This window comes from Geotrypetes seraphini, chromosome 6 (genome assembly GCF_902459505.1).
Source record: "Geotrypetes seraphini chromosome 6, aGeoSer1.1, whole genome shotgun sequence".
NCBI lineage: Eukaryota > Metazoa > Chordata > Amphibia > Gymnophiona > Dermophiidae > Geotrypetes > Geotrypetes seraphini.
Window position 1 is genome coordinate 248,695,283 of NC_047089.1, and position 20,473 is coordinate 248,715,755.

General features: G+C 40.6%; 1 protein-coding gene across 4 annotated transcripts in view; it reads left to right on the forward strand.

Moving 5' to 3' along the window:
* Positions 1-20,473, forward strand: part of USP9X (ubiquitin specific peptidase 9 X-linked) — a 589,740-nt gene that overhangs the window by 323,118 nt on the left and 246,149 nt on the right. For all 4 annotated transcript variants that reach the window (XM_033949377.1, XM_033949378.1, XM_033949379.1 and 1 more), the window contains 2 exons: positions 647-767; positions 2,099-2,229. In XM_033949377.1, coding sequence (XP_033805268.1) covers positions 647-767; positions 2,099-2,229 — 252 coding nt within the window. The remainder of the gene's footprint in view (positions 1-646; positions 768-2,098; positions 2,230-20,473) is intronic.

The window sequence follows — 20,473 nt, forward strand, 5'->3', positions numbered from 1 at the left end:
CAATGCCACACAAACTGTCCCCGTGAGTCTATCATTACCCTCAGGCACAACACTAAACAGAGAAAAAAACTTCCAAGGTACTTGGAATTTTGCTAGATACCACATTATCTTACAAATCCCAAATCGCCATCGTTTGAGGAATAAAACTTTCTACAGTTTAAATCAGTGTATTGCAAACTGTGTGCCCCAGAGGATTCCAGATGTGCCCTGAGATGCTGCTTACTGGACGTGCCTCTCAGTGAATGTTGGTTGCAATGATGATGCTGGGAAAGTGGTGGGTGGTGATACTGGAACGTTACTTTTGGGAGGCAGGACAATGTTACCGCCACAGCCTTCATTCTCTTTGTTCAGCAGAAGCCAATATTAAGCTAAGGTAAAGCAATACTATTAAATTTACAGTTAAAATGTATAGAAGATCAGCATCTTTTGACTTCTACTGAATTGCCTTACAAAAATATTGTCTTGAAATACACCAGGGCTTAGGGCTAAGTATATTAAGTGTACCTACTTACAGGTAAAAAAAATAGGTAAAGAATAATTGACCTTTAACAAATAACTTGAATTTTGGATTATTAAAATGACCCTCGATTCTTGCATTGGTTTGCCTTGTTAAATGTATCTTTTTTTTTTTTTTTTTTCTTTCTAGATTATGTCATTGCATCCTAGGTATATCTCTTTCCTTTGGCAAGTTGCAGATTTAGGCAGCAGCTTAAATATGCCACCACTCAGGGATGGTGCACGTGTCCTCATGAAGCTTATGCCACCTGGTAAGAACTTAAATTTAACCCATTTGTCCTATTTCATATTGAAGGAAATTATTAGTTCATAGTTTCAAATGGATGATCACATCAGTTATGGTTTTACATATACCTAGATCAACTTAGTACTGTGTTTGAGAAAGTGTTTTAGGTAAGAAAGTAGCTGATGATCTCTAATGTGATTAATAGGCTGTATCTCATTGGGTGTTTTGTTTTTTTTTTGGAGGGGAGTTATTTAGTAATTTCAATTATACATATCAAGTATAAACAAGAAAAGAATAGCATTGATGAAACATTTTACAAGAAATATTACAAAAAGAAAAAATTATTTCTAAAGTCCACTTCAAGGAGAGATTTGTGAGGATAAACTAAAAGTAAATAATTCCTCATAGAAATCCAGTTAGCATCCTAGCTATAAATATTGAGATCATTTCCTTTCTTTTGATCCTTTCTGATTTTAATTGCCCTTTTTTCCATATTCCAATAGAAACTTCTCCAAATGGGAATGATCAAAAAATATAAATTGTTTACCCTGATAATGTAAAGTACATCTACAGGGAAAACGCTGGAAAAAAGTTGTTCCAATAGCCAAAACTCTGGACAAGGGCCAAGAACTGTTCCCTACCTTCCTGAGTGGCTCTCATTACATCTGGAAAAATTTGAATTGGCTACCCACAAAAAAAACCTTTTTTTATATTTAAATTAATTCTTTAAAACTAGCAATTTGTCTCTCTCTCAGAGTTACCAACAAATTTGAACGAGTGGAAATTATATTTTGTGTGTCCTCTAAGAAGGCAGTGAGTTCCCCAGCTGCTAATGCTGAGGCTACATCCACTGTTCCTTTAGTTGACATTGCTAGTGCTGACGGCAGGCGCATAACTTTCTGAAATACAATTGACTCAGATGCTTCCAGTTTTAAAATATCCCCAAGATATTTTCTAAGCAATATTTCAGCAGCTATATCATATTATTTAACGTTTTTACCTATTTATGTTTACTGGAGTTGGTGGGGCAAAACTTGAAGCTTTGGCTTAGATTTTGGAGTGTACCAGTGGTCTTACAGCAAAAAACAATGACACTATTTGATTGAATTTTGTTGCAGAAATCAGGGACAACTGAAATATTGGCTCTTATTGTACATATTCAAGTGGACTAACACAGCAACCAAAATATTAGGATTTTTAGTATCTTGGCTTGAGCCTTGTGCTTTCCATTTAAGGAATTAAATATAATTTGCATGTGTAGAAAAAGATGAGCAAAGACAGAATGATATGGGTAATAATAATCTAAATGCTTGGTATTGTCTCTAGCAAAAGCATGATACAATACTTTCTTTACAGATAACACAATGGTGGAAAAATTAAGGGCAATTTGCTTAGACCATGCAAAGCTTGGAGATAGCAGCCTTAGTCCATCCCTTGATTCACTTTTCTTTGGCCCTTCTGCCTCACAAGTGCTATATCTAACAGAGGTTTGTAATACTTTCCTTTTTCATTTTATGAAGTTTTATTAAAATATTTTATTCAACAGCTTTGCATTACAGTAAAAGGGCAACAATGTGGTTCTCTGGCTTGCTGGAACTGCTAGGGCAGTTCTCATAGGTGACACTTTTGTTCTCATTGAGAGGAAGTTGTGGTCTTCATTGCCATTGGTCTGAGAGATGGCATTGGTGTCTTTTTATAGAAGTCATCTGTTGCATTTCTCTGATTGTAGATAAAAAAAAAACCAGAGTTACTATACTGAGAATTGTACTTGGTGTTAAATGGTGGTTCTGAACAGATTTTGGTCTCCTAGAAATTACTAAAATATACCAATTGCTCAAACAGTTGGATACCACTTTTAGATCATTCTATGCCTATAGGAAATAACTACCTGTATTCTTAGAGACATTTAGTTTTGAAGCAGCAACAAAACCCACATTTTAGTGTTGACTCCTTTGTGACTTCAAACCATTTCAACAAGTCTTCCTAGGTTAAATACAAGGTAAAAATTAATTTTTTTAAAATATTCTTTATTCATTTTTAAAACTTACAATAAGTGCAACAGCATATAACATCAATTTATATTTAAATATATCACTTAATATCCTATTAAAATTTAATTCAGATCCCATATCCCTCCCTCTCCCACATACAATGACTTTCATCAAACATAAGAAGACATATAATAACCCTCCCCTCTCCACATTATTTGCACTTATAAGAAAACCAAAATAACCCCCATCCTTCTCCCCCCCCCACATTGGATGTGCATATTTAAAGGGGGAAAATGATATTCATTCATTACAATATTTTGTTATTGGATCCCAAATATCCTGAAATTTCCTAAAATTCTCCTGCTGCATGGCAATTACTCTTTCCATTTTAAATATATGACATAGGGAGTTCCACCTAAAGCTATAATTCAATCTATCCCAATTTTTCAGGATCTCATGATTAATTTTGAAAGAACAAGTATTATTGAAATAATGAAAAGTGATCTTAAGAAACCAAGTCTGACTGGATAAGCTTTCATTACAAATCCAAATCAGCAAAAATTGTTTTAATGCCCAAAGTTTGTTTTCTTTACAACCCAAAAGAAATTGGAAAGAATTAGACATTCCCAAAAATTTAACAAAATGAAATAAGCCTTGGCATATGGTGGAGAAAAAAATTACAAGTTTGAAAATGGGCCTCATCAGACAGGGTTTTTAGAGAAATACCCCCACCCCCACCCAATGAAAAAAAAAATCAGTACATTTCTGAGTAGAGGAATTCAGTTTCTGTAGCACAGAAACATACATACAATAGAATACAACAGTAGGTAATCCCTCCTTTCTGTTTGCCTCTCCCTGATTCTCTTCTTTCCTCTGCAACTCCCATAGAAATGTATCGAGTTATTTTTTGAAGGGAGGGTGCTGTTATTTCTCTAGAATCCCCAGTCCAATCTGGCTCATTTTCAAACTTCTTGATTTTAATTGCTTTATTTCACATGCAAAGTTCTATCCCATTTTATTACATTTTTGCAGTTACAGTATTTTCCTCCCAAATAAAAATATGTTTCTCTATTCTTTTGCATAATTCTTTCTACTCTCTGTTATGTTGGAAAGAATATGAATAAAATAACCAATTTCAGCCAAGTCAATGAGAGAAATTCAGATGGTGTTAGCTAACTAAGTCATCACTTTCACCTGTGTCTTCCTGTTTGATCGTAGTCTGGAAAAGAGAGAACAGTTTTTTTTCTGCTTTTTTACTTTCCAGTGTGTTTCTGAATTCAGAATGAATTGTTCTAGAAGTAAAAAGTCTTTCTGTATCTGCAGAAGCTACTGATGTTGAAATCTGGAGTACCATTCCAGTGGTCCTTGAATCTAAGTGGTTACAGATTCATGAACAAACACTTATTGAATGGGTCACCCTTAGGTCTGAAATTTTATATAGTTTGTGTTATAGAAGAATGATTGCTGGATGTCCATATCATAGCAACCAACTCTTCTTCTGCAGTTAAGGATTGTCCCTGGTAATGAGCATTGCGAATATGAGCAAGAAAGCAAACTGTTTTCTTTAATGCTGGTAATTTAACTCTCCTCATAAATGGACTAATCATGCAAAAACAACAATCGTGGCAACTGTGGTTAGAAGACAAGAATCCAAAAGGTGATGATAAATTTGCTAAAAATGTTAAAAAATGAAATGGAGATAACTGTATAACTTAAACTCCAACACATACTGATGTTTCCTCTCATGGGTAAATCAAGAGTAGCTGTGTATAAAACATAAACACAAAACCAGAATGCTTATATTCAGAAAATGTATCTTTTAAAAACCCACTCTTAGAATTGTATATAATGGCAGAGTTTTAATGAAAACTTTAAAGAAAGAGCAATGCGATCCATTGATTCTGCTTAGGAAGGTTGTTGGGATTGTACCTGCTGCACAATTCAAGTGACTTTCCCCATGCTTGTTTTGTTGGAGTTGCACTTGGCTGTATTGTGCAGGTTATGATATGTACCCCATGATTTCTTAGAGCTGTGGAAGTTGTTATATAACCGAAATGATCTATATTTTGTTTACCTCCTCCTGCCATTTAGAGATCCACTATGAATATTCACTCCTTTGTTGATGTCTAGCTCTGTTTCTGCTTGCACCACCTTTTTTCAGGAGGGCATTCCATGCATCCATTAACTTTTCTGTGAAAAAGTTTGCTGGACTTGCTTTTGATCCTCTCTGTAGCTTCCTATCTTGTGCTGCGGTTCTAGAGCTATTTCCACTTTTGAAAAAGGCTTATTTGTTCAGTAATTCCTTCCAAGAATTTCAAGGTCTGTATCATACTCCTTCTGCTGCTCCTCTCATCTAGGGTATATACACTGTGAACTGGAAAAAAAACACACCAAAATGTTTTTTGTAGTATCTGCCACAGAACTCGGCCAATTCATATGAAATTTAGTGTATCATGTCCTGAATGAAATTAATGTAAAATATAAATATTTCCTACCGCACCATAACACTACCTTGTAAAAAGGCATTGTGAACTGAATTAAAACACATCAAAAAGTTTAATGGCAGGAAATGAGGATGTGTTTTTAACAACAACTTATCATGCAGAATTTTTGTATAAGGAGAATGGTAAACCAACACTTGTGTTTCTCTAATTCTAGCTGAAGTTATAGTAAGTAAAAATAAAATTTTCCAAGTTACAATATTTTTTATTGTGCCAGCTGTAGGGACTTAAAAGGTGGTTCAGTAAGAGAATTCAAAATTAGATGGAGTCTCACAAGTCCTTTTTTTTTTTTTGTTTTATTTGTTTATTCAATTTTATCAATACAAACAAGCAATACATTACTTGTATTTCAGATTAACATAAATTATTAAAAAGAAAACTTATAAACCAATTCCACTTAAATCAGTGTTTTGGTTATTCATTTATACTTCCAATATATTTAGTCCACAATTTTTAAAAGAGATTCTTAGCAAAGAAAATTAACAATAGAAACAATCTTATCCAACCTAGAAAGCGGCAATTATCTGCGGTGCTACAGCCATTCATGGCAGGTTATACATTCTCAGTCATAGGCACTACTTGCTCTTTGGATTCTATAAATCCTACTAGTTGTTTAGGTTCAAAAAACAAGTAATTCTTATTCTGATAAGAGACAAAGCATTTTACAGGAAATTTCAATAGAAAATTTGCCCCCAAGGCAAGGACTCTTGGCCTTAATGCCAAGAATTCTTTCCTACGCCTCTGGGATCTTAAAGACATATCAGGAAATATTCGAACATTAGAACCTAAAAACTGATCATTGATATGACGAAAATACAAACGCAATATATATTCTCTATCACTTTCCAAAGCGAGAGTTATTAACAGGGTTCCTTTCCGTTATAACCTCCAAGGAGTTTTCCAGAAAAGTTAAGTTCATATTTTCATTATTGGTCCCTTGAATCTCATTAGGAGTGGAAACTTCCACAGATCTCTTGATTTGAAAATAATTAGCTCTAACAATAGGTGGCAAACTTTCAATAGGAATAAGCAAAATTTCCTTGAAATACTTTCTTGCCATCTCCATTGGTGAAATTAAGGGACATTTTGGAAAATTTAGGAGTCTCAAGTTATTTTTCCTTAATTGGTTCTCGAAACTTTCCATTTTTCTAGCAATAAATGTTCTTTCTTTTACTAATTCCAAGTCCAATGTTTCCATTCCACAAATTCTTGACTCCTGTTTTTCTATTTTCTCATTTAAATCTTTAAGGGCCAAACCCTGTTGCTCCACTTTAGAGTGGATAGTCCCATAGTCAGTATTTAAAGTGGAAAAAGACATTTTGAGGTTAGCGTCCATAACTGAAATAGCCTGCCATAAAGCCTCCATATCAATTACCTTAGGCTTCTCCAACACCCCAAAAGTGATCTTACTTCCTCCCGAAGCTCCTCTCTCCTCTCCTGCAGTGTGGGTAAGCTGTCGGTGTACTGCAGCTTCTTCTTCGGCTCCAGATGAACTTGGAGTTACCAGCCCTCCTTCACTGAGGATCAAAGACTCCTCCCGGGTCCATGATGCATCAGGAACTCCCAGTACTGCACTGCTTCCAGGTTGTGGGGGTGGATGCCTCTGTTCCGGGCTTAACATCGCCCGAAACTGCTGGCTGAGTTCGCCCGACGAATTCGGGCTCACCCCTGAAGTAGCCACCGCCGATTCGCCCGATCGGGCCAAAGCCTCCTCAATTGTGCTCTGCACCAGACGCGGTGCCGCTACCGCCGCTGGAGGGTTGCCGCGGAGGGCTCCTTTTCTCTTACCCATGTTAAGGTAAGAGAACTGCTAGTTCCACAGAAATAGCAACGCCGGCCGAGAACAAGAGAGGGAGCCTCACTCTCAGGCGTCCGCTCTCATCGCCATCTTGAATCTCCAGTCCCTCACAAGTCCTTTGAAAAAACTTTTTGATAACAGGATGTTGAGAGCGGAAGAGATTATTGATGCTATCATGATATAGCAGCTAAATGCGCCTTTACAGAGTTAAAAGCAAGACCAACTGAGGAAAGATATGCTAAATATTGGAGCACTTGTGAAAGTGTCAAGGATATAGGAGAAATTTTTCAAACTCTATACCATTAGGTAAAATGATTCCATTTATAAGAAATGCCTTCTTAGTAGATTCTAAATGAGAAAATTGTAGAATGTGTAGGACCTCAGAAGTAAATAATGGCAAAGTATTTACATTGGAAGAAGAAGCCAAGCCGCAAGGTTGAGTGACTGCAGATTCAGATGAAGCAGAGTACCTTGGTCCTGTGTTATCAAGTTTGAAACCATGGGTTAAAAAAGAGGTTGGTGCTGTATTCTGTTGCGGAGAGCAGAAAACCATGCCTGTCTTGGCCAGTATGGAGCGATGAGTATTAAGTGAGCATTGTCCGAAATGGCCTTTTGGATAGTTTTGCTGAGTAGAGGTATTGGAGGATAAGCATAGAAAAGATGTTTCATCCATGGAATTTGAAAGGCATCTAGTGCTATTCTGTCTGGAGCATAAAGCTTTGAACAGTATTTTTGTCGCATTTGTGATTGAGAGGGGGGCGCAAAGATGTTCATGTATGGAGTCCACAGAATGTCGAAGAGGACTCGAATAATTCTGTTCTTTAGAGACAACTCGTGCAGCTTCAGTTGTCTGCTGAATTTGTCGGCTAGATGATTGTATGCCTGGAATGTATACTGCCACTATGTGTGCGCCTAGAGATGTTATCAATTTCCAGATGTTCAGATCTTCCTGACAAAGCAAGCGGGAACCTGTGCTTCCCTGCTTATTGACGTAAAACATATCTACATGATTGTCTGTCTGTACTCAAATGTGGTGATTTTGTAATTGAGATTGGGAAGCTGTGATTGCCAGTAATATTCCAGATACCATGTTTCCCCGAAAATAAGTGTCCTATATTAATTTTAGTCGTTCTGTGGAGTTGGGTACTGTTATTTAAAATGCTGAGCTTGCTTGTATTTGTTTATTTCCTGTTTGTGCTTTGTTGAGCTCAATAAAATATATTTGAACATATTATTTTTAGTCCCAAAAAACGCACTAACTCTTATTTTCGGGGTATGTACATGATCATCTCTCCCTTCCTCTCCTTCACCCCAATTCTTCCTCCTTCCTTTCTCTCCCCTACATGTGCAGCATCTTTCATCCCCTCCATCTCATCCCCCTGTACAGCAGAACCCTTGCCCAGCTTCTGTCCTTCCCTCCCATCCCTCGTGCAGCAGAATCCTTGCCCAGCTTCTATCCTTCCCTCTCATCCCCCTGTGCAGCAGAACCCTTGTCCAGCTTCTATCCTTCCTTCTCTCTCATCCCTTGTGCAGCAGAACCCTTGAGCACCCCCACTGACCCTCCATCCTTCCCTCCCATCCAAATCCCGTCGACCACGAGCGAGCCCTACATAAGAACATAAGAACATAAGCAGTGCCTCCGCCGGGTCAGACCATAGGTCCATCCTGCCCGGCAGTCCGCTCCCGCGGTGGCCCGAACAGGTCACGGCCTGTCTGAGTCACCAGAAGGGGCCCCCTTGCCACCTTGGTTTCCCATTGAGTTCTATCTTCCCATCGAAGTCCTAACCCTCCGGTCTTGCACATGCACGACCAGAGCAGGCCGCGACCCCTGGTTAGCTTTCTATACCTGTGTTACATCTCAGCACCTCTCTCAGTATCCCACGATCCCCCTATCCCTCAGGAATCCGTCCAATCCCTGTTTGAATCCTTGTACCGTACTCTGCCTGATCACTTTCTCCGGTAGCGCATTCCAAGTGTCCACGACCCTTTGGGTGAAAAAAAACTTCCTTGCATTTGTTCTGAACCTATCTCCCTTCAGTTTCTCCGAATGCCCCCTCGTGCCTGTTGACCCCTTCAGCCTGAAGAATCTGTCCCTATCCACCCTCTCTATGCCCCTCATGATCTTGAAGGTCTCTATCATATCTCCCCTGAGCCTCCTTTTTTCCAGAGAGAAGAGCCCCAGCCTATCCAACCTCTCGGCGTACGGGCAGTGTTCCAGCCCTCTTACCAGCTTCGTTGCTCTCCTTTGGACTCTCTCAAGTACCGCCATGTCCTTCTTGAGGTACGGCGACCAATATTGAACACAGTATTCCAGATGTGGACGCACCATCGCTCGATACAATGGCATGATGACTTCCCGCGTCCTGGTTGTTATGCCCCTCTTTATGATGCCCAGCATTCTGTTGGCTTTTTTCGAGGCTGCCGCGCACTGTGCAGATGGCTTCAGTGATGCATCCACCAGCACACCCAAGTCTCTCTCAAGACTGCTGTCTCCCAACATTGCCCCCCCCAATTTGTAGTTGAACAACGGGTTCTTTTTCCCTATATGCATGACCTTGCATTTTTCCACGTTAAAGCTCATTTGCCATTTGTTTGCCCAGTCTTCCAGCTTGTCCAGGTCCCTTTGCAGGTCCTCACACTCCTCCCTGGACCTAACTCTGCCGCACAGTTTGGTATCGTCTGCAAATTTTATAACCTCGCACTTTGCCTCCTTTTCCAGGTCCTTCATCCTTCCCTCCCATCTGAATTCCGCTGACCCCTACATACCTTCATCCAAAGCAGCGTTAGGCCGGCAGCACTCTAAACAGGCTGTTTCGGCCTTGTCCACCAAGGAATTCCCTATGCTGCGTTATTGATGACATCAGTAATGCGGCAGAGTGAATTTTCCAGCAGAGAAGGCCGAACCAGCCTGTTTAGAGTGCTGCCGGCCTAACGCTGCTTTGGATGAAGGTATGTAGGGGTCAGCGGAATTCAGATGGGAGGGAAGGATGAAGGATCGGCAGGAGTTCGGGGGGGGAGGGGGGTTTGAAGAGTTGCTGACGGTAAATCCCCGGACTAGGGCTTACTTTTGGGGTAGGGCTTATATTAAGACCTACCCCAAAAATCATGCTAGGACTTATTTTGGGGTAGGTCTTATTTTCGGGGAAACATGGTAGTTGATGCTGATATTTGGTGGGCCAAACACCTTACATTGCTAATGTCCCCAGATGGGCTTCCCAACCCTGCTTGGAGGCATCAGTTGTGAGAAGTATAATATGAGGAGCAAGTTGAAATGGTAGTCCCTACTTGGTTGCAGATGTCCACCATTGGAGATTGCGGCACAGAGAGAGTGTTAGTCTTAGACGAGTTGACATGGACTGTGTATATTGGTTTCAGTGATCTTTGAGGTACCATTGTTAGTTTCTCATATGTAATCCCATGTAGTCCCGTGGTTGGACATAGGAATAGAATTAACAACAGCTCTTGAACATTGGTGATTCTCATGACCTCCAGTGTTTGATCGATTACAACAGAGTTTGATTCGGCTAAGTACCTGGAGTGACTATTTCTATTATTACTATTTTTGCATTGTCTTGGGTCTGTGGATTTGGTGATATTGGGGTATTACATGCCATGTGAGTTATAATTTTGATTTTGGCTTTTTATTGATTATTTTGCACAAATATGCCCACACGAGCGCTCCAATGCTGGTGTGTGGCTGGCCCATTTAGTGTTGCTGGCTCTGCTTCATGTGAGAATTAGGACTGCTCATTGAGTAGTTCTTCTGAGCTTACAACCCCACACTGAAGGCACTCATTCACCATTTAAATAATTTTGAAAGGAACTTTATATATTTAAATTTGAGTAGCCAGGATCATTACATGACATGTAATACCTAAGGCACACCCTGCCCTTTGCAATTGTGTCTTTCAAGTATTGAGTAATTCCTTTTGGGACCCTTTTTTGCTCTCTAAATGAGGTGACATTAATGATAATACCTTTTGAGGTTGTACAGGCTGCTGAAGTGGATATGGTTGTTTCTGCAACAGCTGATGTAGTAGCAGAATTTTTCAGCATAGAGAATGACACAGGGACAATTTTATCCCTGTCCCTCAAGAACTCAATTTCCCCATCCCGTCCTGGTGAGTTTTCTCGCTGTCACTATCACTGTCCTGCCCTATTCCTGTAAGCTCTGCCTTAACTGTAAAGCTGAGTGCGGGTAAGGGAAGGTTACTATATATACAGTAGGTACATTAGGCAAGAAGCCTGGGGCATGCGCGGAAAGCTCTTCTAGAGCTTTCTGCACTTGGAATTGACTGGGATTGGGTGCCAACAGGGTAATAACACCAACTGTGGGGCTGAATGAATCAGCTGTCCAGGGAGAACAATACCCATCACAGTAAAATGACTTCAAAAATCTACCATAACTGGACTACTGCAACTCCATCTACATGGGAATCAACACTGCTCAGATTCACAAACTGCAACTTATCCAAAACACTGCCATAAGACTTATTTTCAACCTAAGAAAATACGACTTAGTCATATCCTTCATCAAACAATTGCACTGGCTACCTATCTCATCAAGAACAACATTCAAAATATCTTGCATTATTATTAATATTGACAGGGGTCGCCATGCAACAAATAACTCAAAATTGGAAGGATTATACCAAATTAAATTATACATTTTGGTGGAATTCAGTCTGTCATATATACAAAATGGAAAAAATAATAGCATTATAACAGGGAAATATTCATAATTTTAAGAAAATTTGGGAACCATTGACTCGCTATTCCAATGATCAGATTTCATAGCACATTAGTAATAGTTATATTAGAGTGGGGAGGGGAATGTATATTATGTGAAAATAAGAAATGAAAAAAGGGGAGGGTTATATTTTATATGATAAGATGAATTATTTGTAATCACAATTTTCATGTATTAATTGAATATAATATGTACAATTCAAATATTGTAAGAATGCAAAAATCTATAAATAAATAAAAAAAAAACAAACAACAAAATAAATTGCATCATTCACCGCATACTTTATGGAAACTCTGCGGCCCCACTCATCCAGCTCTTCTCAATAGCATGGTCTACTTCACGCAGAACTCTCAACCGGATGCTGCTAAATCTCCCATCCACAAAAGATCTTCGCTATAAAAGTTTTCCACTCCATGCTTACTTTTCTAGGAGTAAAAACTTGGAATGGCCTTACAGAAAGGACCAGAACTGAACCTTGCCACGTCATCTTCTGAAGAAAACTGAAAACCCATCTGTTCTATACTTAATCTCCTTCACCCTCTCCTCTCTTCCCTTTCCCCTTCCCTCCCACCTATTCCACCTCCCCTCTCTCTCCTCCTCTTCCTCTCCTTATAGTCACCTTGAGCCTGTATAGGTATGAGTGATGCACAAATAGAAGATTAGATTGCCAAATTATTTTCCATTTAAGGTGTAGGACTCGTGGCTAGAATGACATTTTTCTAAAAATACTAACATAAACCGAAAATGTCATTAGGAAGTGCAAACCATGCTTTGATTATAAATTTGATATGCTTTGCTTCTCTAATCAAACTTTATTTGCATGTTTGTTTGGAATCTAATACGCTGCCTTTTGTGCAAGAGCACAAAAAAATATTTCCTCCTATTGGTTTTAAAAGTATTTCCCTGCAGTTTCATTGAGTGTCCCCTAGTCAAGGTTGTTTGTTTTCAATACTTTATTTATTTACAGTGCTTGATATATTACAAGGGGTCCCATAGTGGTGACTATGCAGTTTACAAATGAAATCAGCAATGTGGAGAAGCAGTAGGGAGGGACAGACACTTAAGAAGTTGTGGCATTGAAAGTTTCAGACAAGGGTTCCATACAGATATGGGGTGGGAGAGCATTTCAAAGTTTAGAGCCAAAGTAGCTGAATGTGTTTTCTTGTGAAATGATCAAATGAAATGCAGTCAAAGGGAGTGTGAGCAGGTTAGAGGTTGTGGAGTGGAGGAAGAACACTAGGATATAAGGGATTAGACAGTTGAGGTAAGCCAGGGCAGTGGGAAGGTGACCTCAAGGCAAAGGAAATAATTTTAAATTTTAGGTGAGTGGAAACTCAGAGAGCTAGTGGTTCAGAAAGAAGAAGGGGAGTGACATGGTTGAAGCAGTGAGAGAAATGGAGGATCTTAAGCAGTTGATTGTATGAGCTTGGAGGCCTTTAATTAAGTAGAGAGAAATTCTGATATAGAGGGTATTGCAGTAGTCAAGGTGAGAAATAACTGTGGCCAAAAGAATGGTGCAAATTAAAGAAGGTTCAAGGACAGACGAATATGTGTAGTGCTAAGAAAGCAGAATGGATCATGGAGTCAGACTACTTTGAAGGCCAACTTGATATCAAAAATGACACCCAGAATTTTGATAGAGTCAGAAAATGGGGAGAAGATGATTGTCAAGGGAAGGGAGAGACAAATGGAGATTGGGGGAAACAATGGATTCACATTTAGAGATGTTCAAAAAGAGATGGTTATTTTTTTAAGTAGGTGAAAACCTGATTGAGACCAGGTGTTGAGAGTTGAACACCATGTAAAAAGACTCTTTAAGTAACAGCTGAAAAAATATGTATAAAAGAGAAACACATAGGGGCCAATATTCTGCACTATATAGTTGGCTGGGAATAACTCCCGGCCGGCTAAATAGCATGTAACTGGCTATCTGACAATATTCAGTGGGAGGTAACCGGCTATCCTCCTCCTAAATATCCAGGTATACAGATTGGCTGGAACATAACTGGTCACTCTCAGTATTCACTGATTGGCTGGCTAAGTTCAGTGGCCACATAGACCCGCCTAAAAATGTATGCTTTGACCAGCCAAATCTAAGCTGGAGATTCAATGCTGATCGCTGGAGATGATGCTGGCATTGAATTTCTGGTTTCACTGTGTACCGTAAGAGCAAGCCGGCTCTCTCGTGCACTCTGAATATCATCTGGATAATCTTTATTTTATGGTATGCTTCACCCAAAAAAAAAAAAAAAAGCCTGATTAAAAAAATAAATAAATGTTTCCCATAAAACTCTTCTCATGCAACCTCTAAAAATAAATAAATAAATAACAATTGGGAATTAAATGCCTTTTTAAAATAGTCATTTATTTATTTACCTTTATAAAAAAAATTTCCTGCCTAGCACCACCATGTTTTCAATTTCATATTAAATAGTAGGAAAGAAGGTTGGCGATGTAACGCTAAATGGAGGTCTTCAAGTGGATGTTGAAATAAATCATTAAAGCTTTTTGCAAGGAATAGAGTTCTGCTTGATTTGTATCAGAACAGTAAACTAGTAAAGTGCATAGGACTCTCTTGCCATAAAGTACTGCATGCCAAACATAATTTTAAATTAAATCCAATAAGCTATCAGGAGCCAATGTAATTTGGCCAAGACTGAAGTAATATGGTCTATTGCATAGGTACCAGCTCTGTGAGTGCTTAAGCAGCCCAATATTGATGAAACTCCTTGGTATCTATTGCGCTTTGATTGTATAGTACTGTTTATACTTTTCAGCGCTATAGAAATGATAGTAGTAGTAGTGTCCAAGAAGGAGTGATTTCCATTGGGTTTAGCACCCTCAATTATTTGAAAAGTTGATCCCTATTGTCTGTTGACCTTAGATTAAGAAGCAGCTTTTTTAAATGTATTGACTTGGTCTCCTCAATTGATATTTAGGGAGATCCCAGAAAATACTATTAACAGCAAAGGGAGGGTGATTCAGAGACGATGCAATGTAGACATGGTCATGTTTTATACCATTCTACATCAATGCCATGCCATTAATTCTGGTCTTCTTATCTCAAGAAAGATATAGAAGCGCTAGAAAAGGTTCACAGAAGAGCAACCAAGATGATAAAGGGGATTGAGCACCTCTCGTATGAAGAAAGACTAAAAAGGTTAGGGCTCTTCAGCTTGGAAAAGAGATGGCTGAGGGGAGATATGATTGAAGTTTACAAAATCCTGAGTGAGGTAGAACGGGTAAAAGTGGATCGATTTTTCACTGTCAAAAATTACAAAGACTAGGGGACACTCAATGAAACTACAGGGAAATACTTTTAAAACCAATAGGAGGAAATATTTTTTCACTCTGAGAATAGTTAAGCTCTGGAATGCATTGCCAGAGAAGAGTGGATAGCATAGCTAGATTTAAGAAAGGTTTGGACAAATTCCTGGGGGAAAAGTCCATAGTCTGTTATTGAGAGAGACATGGTGGGAAGCCACTGCTTGACCTGGATCGGTAGCAAGGAATGTTGCTAGTCCTTGGGTTTTGTCCAGGTACTAGGGACCTGGATTGGCCCCCGTGAGAACGGGCTACTGGACTTGATGGCTTGGTCTGACCCAGTAAGACTATTCTTATGTTCTTATGTTTGAAATGAAGATAGAGCAGCTTTTAAACTAAGTGGGGGGGGGAACCAAAGGTTTCTCGGGAGCAGATGGTTCAGTGTGGAGTATCCTTGAAGGATACTATTGAAATAGGATATTTAGGGAATCCCAATAGAGAGGTTTCAATAATGATGAAAGAAAGCCAGGAGTGCTTAAGAGGAAGGCAGAGTAAAGGACTCAAATTATCCCTGACATCTCAGCAGCCTGTAGATACAAGGAGAAAACAATTCGAAGTGTCTATAGAAATGCTAGAAGCCTAAAAAATAAAATAGAGCAAGAGTATATAGCACTGAATAATGAGGTAGATAAAATAGGCATCTTAGAGACCTGGTGGAAAGAGGACAATCAATGGGACGCTGTATTACCTGGGTACAAATTATATCGTAAGGATAGAGTAGATCAAATTGAAGGGGAGGTTACGCTATATGTTAGAGAGAGAATTGAATCAAACAAAATAAGCATTCTGAATGACATAGTGTGGATTCCATATTGTTAGAAATTTCATGTGTGAAGGGAAGGAAAATAAAGGTAGGGTTATACTACGTTCCCTAGGACAGAATGAGCAGACAGATGAAGAAATGTTTTCAGAGATTAGGGAAGGTGGCAAATTGGGCAACAGTACTGTATAATAATGAGTGATTTCAATTACCCACTATACTAACGAGAGAGTATAAATAATCAACCATGCAAACCCTACATACTGTATTTAATACATTGGGAATCCTCCTACTAATTATTGTTCCTCCAACAACCAAAAATTAGTGCCAGGAATCAAGTCACAGGCAGGATGCTAAAAGAAATGAAGTTGAGAAAAAAATCTCAGATGAGCTTCATAGGTTTAAAAAAAACACACCACTCCATTCAAAGTTTACAACTTCTTCAACAGTTCTCATGCAGCATAATGTTGTATGGAACAACACTGTAGGCACAGGGAGAATATACTTTGTATCTTCAATTGTAGGCACAGTTCATAATCCGCAAAACATATTGCACAAAGCTTCAATAGAATTCAGGTGTGCAATACTCAATTGAAAGTACCAGGAAAGAGAAATTCTTAGCTGCTATCCATGCTCCTCAGAGTTGCTCGAAACTTGCCAACATCCATTCTTCAATTCAGGAGCGCTCCTGGAATAAGCTATTTTCAAAGTTGTGTTATGAAAAGGTTGTTCAGTGGATAAAACATCTAAAATGTTCTTTCAAAATCCATACTACTCACCGAGTCCCTGTAGAGTGGTTTAAAACAGCCGTAGGTTTCCAATAAATGTCAGTTGCTGCGTGAGGAATAAATAATAAATCTTGATTTGTGAATTTTGCCCTGCAGTAGGCTGTTGAGACTACTTCATTGGGATAACCTCTCTTCAATAGAAGCTTCTTCAAATCCTTGGCTTTAATTTTAAAATCATTGCTATCAGAACAAATTCTCCAATATCGCAGAAACTGGCTAAAGGGAAGACTTCTTCAAAGGAAGAGGATGGGAACTATTAACTCTCAAAAAAAAAGTGTTTGTTGGTGGCTTTCCTATAAATTGTAGTTGTAAACTAATCATTACTTTTAGTTATCTGAATATCCAAAAAGGCCAATAGATGGGTATCTGCTGTTCAACCATTGCACAAAATTATTCAGAAGTTCAGTAGAACCCAACCATAATACAAATATGTCATCAATAAACTGGACCCAAAGTTCAATAGATATTGAAAAGGCATTGTTTCTCACCCATTTATTTTCAAAATTACTCATAAATAAATTGGCAATGGAGGGCCCCACTGTGGCCCCCATAGCTATTCCATTGTTTGCCCTGGATCATTAGCATGGAATGTTGCTACTATTTGGATTTTGCAGGTACTTGTGACCTGGATTGGCCACCGTGAAGATGGGATACTGGGTTAGAAGGACCATTGATGTGACCCAGTAAAGCTATTCTTTTGTTCTTATTTCAGTGCTTCATTTTGTTCCTTCCTGACTTCAGTACAAAATGATACAGTATGATGGCACATTTAGTGACGAAGATCCTGCTTGTTTAGACATTCCTCTTTCAGTGTTTTTAATTCCCTCTGCAGTTGCCCCACCTGAGCACAGTGTATAGATGCACATTCTTGTCGTTTGTCTGTTTTGATTAGATTCTAAGTTCTCTTGAGCAGGAATTGTCTTCTATGGTTTATGTTTTTTATTTATATCCTGCTTTATACAAAGCGGGTTCCAAAAGGACAAAAAAAAACACATTACAAAACACATACATGCAGGCACGTCCTTATCCTACATAAAATACACATCAGAAACAATCCACTCGGGGGGCACGTGATGCCGGGAGAGTGACCGGACGTGCCTTCGCGCAGCTCCGGGCCACGCCGCCATTCTTTTCAAATAACACTGCTTTAATCTGACCGGCGGCGAATCCGAAACTGCAGACCCGACTCCTCTCGCAGTGCAGCATCTGCCGCTTTGCTTCCGCTCCGACGGGGACGGACTCCATGGCAACAAAACCTGCCCGGGCCATGAGGGACAAGAATAGGGGAGCCGAAGTCAAGATGGCGGAACACCACGAGGCGTCTATTTTCACGCTGGAGGCGGCGGCGGCGGTACAAGAGCTCACCCGCTCCCTAACGTTAGTTATGGAAGATAAACTGGCCACTATACATACCTTCATGGAAGGTATAAAGGAAAGCTTGGACTCCCAAGCAGGCAGGATTCAGTGGGCTGAAGATCGTATAGCCCAGCAGGAGGATGTCACTGCTAACTTTGAGGAACGCATTCGCACGCTGGAATCGGCGAATAGGGCCATGGCGGACCGCCTTGAGGACCAGGAGAACAGGGGCCGTCGTAATAATTTAAGGTTTGTGGGGATCCCTTCCAGCATTCGGGATGTCGACCTGCGCCAGTGGCTGGAGGACTGGCTGCCTAAAGCTGTAGCACTGCCTGACCCTTTGGCACCGTTTTCTATAGAATGAGCTCACAGGTTAGGCGCTCGACGTGAGGAGGATTCCCGGCCCCGGCCAGTTATTGCACGGTTCCTTAATTATGCCCTAAAGGAAAGAGTCCTGGCCCATTATCGTAGAGGACGGGATCTTAACCTGCAACTGGAGGGACACAAGGTGCTCATCTTTCAGGATTTCTCGCCTCAGGTATCATCGCGGCGTCGAGCTATGGCACCCCATTGCAGTGAGTTATTCAAGCGTAACATCAGATTCTCGCTGCTGTATCCCGCGAGGGCAAGGGTGACCTACAACAACACCACCACTATTTACACCTCGCCTGCGGAGTTGGAGGGGTTCCTCAAATCTCTCCCTGTCATGGCACCGGGGGACCGGCGTGCCTCCTGACTGAGTCCTGAATGAGCTTTTCACTGAGGCACTGTTCTCCTTCCATGGTTTGGCACTATCTGCATTGGGTCGCTGAGGAGGTGGTGCGAGGGCTCCGTTTGACACCAGTTTTCTGCTTGACTGCACTGGATGAGCTGGGCGCTCATCATCGTGGCCGTTGCTTTCTTCTTGGAGATGTGCGCCAGTACTTACACTAAGCAACTCCGCTGCACAGACCAGGTGGATCTTCTACAGTGTATTCTTTTGTAACCCTGGCTTTGCTGTCCCGTGGGCTATCCGATCCTGGAGAAGCCTCCGGGGGTTCTTTCCTCTGCAGTGCCTTGCTAGCCCATGGTGTGAGGATGTGCCATATACTTGAATGTTTGGTTCCGTTGTTTTGTTACCTTTCGAAGACTGATCTCCTCATTTGTGATACACCTTGATTCCTATGTTATTTTATTTACTTATTTATTTCCTTTTGGACACTGCTGTTCCGTTTTGCATAGGTTTATGTACCATATGTACTTTTATGCACTTCACTGTTTTCTATTCTGAGCTTTCTCCTGGCTTTGCCACTACATGTCTGTTCACTTTGCCAGGTCGGACTGCTGTTTAATGTGGTGTGGTCCGGAGCTGCATGGTAGGAGAGTTCTAGGGGTTGGGGACTTGCAGGGTGTTCTCCATGCTTTGTTTGGGTTCTGGGTTTGAAGGGGTGGAGAGAGAGGGGGAGGGGGGTGTCAGTATGTTTGGAATGTATGTGGTGGTGTGCTTGGGGTTGTATGTTTGTTTTCTCTGCCGGGGAGTCGTCCTCAGTCGGAGCTTCTCTGGGTTGGAGCCTATCATCTGGTTGTTGTCTATGTTCAGGGGGGAGGGATACAGCTGGGATGTCCCACCCTCTTTTTGCTGTATGTTCTATACTTGGTTATTCATGCTCTGTGACATTTTTGAGTTATGACCTCCTTGAATGTGAAGTCACTCAATGTGGACGGGATCCACTCCCCCATCAAACGTACAAAGATACTAGCTTACCTTAAGAGGGAATGCACTGACATCGCCTTTTTGCAGGAGACCCATCTGACCCCTCTAGAACATAATAAACTACGCAGGGACTGGGTGGGTCAGGTGAGCTATGCCTCCTTCACAGCTCGGAAATGCGGGGTGGCTATCTTAATTCACAAGAATATACCCTTCCACATTCATAGCCAAATTGCTGATCCTAATGGGCGTTACATTATCCTGGTGGGGGAACTCTGGGGAAACCCTTTAGTATTGTGTAATGTTTATGCTCCTAATATCTACAATCAGGCCTTTTTTTCTTCTTTGGTTGGTCATCTGGTCCCCCATATGCCTCAACCGATAATCATGGGAGGGGATTTCAATTTTGTAGCCCACCCTCAGTGGGATCATAAACCAGCGCTGGCAGTTCCGAAGGGACACTTTACTAAGGGGGTGCACTTCCTCCTGAAGGAGTTGGGTCTCTTAGACTCCTGGCGCACCGTGCACCCGGATGAATATGACTACTCTTTCTATTCCCATCCGCATTCATCATACTCACGCATTGATTACATACTCATCTCTGCTTCCCTATTCCCTTCCTTGTCGGCCGCTACTATCTCAGCGCCCCTGGTTTCTGATCACGCTCTCTTGGGCCTTGGCTTACAATTTGGCTCTCCTTCAGTGGGCCGAGTGTGGCGCATGTCACCCCACCTCTTTACGGATCCTTCATTTCGTGAGTTCTTTCTGAAGAA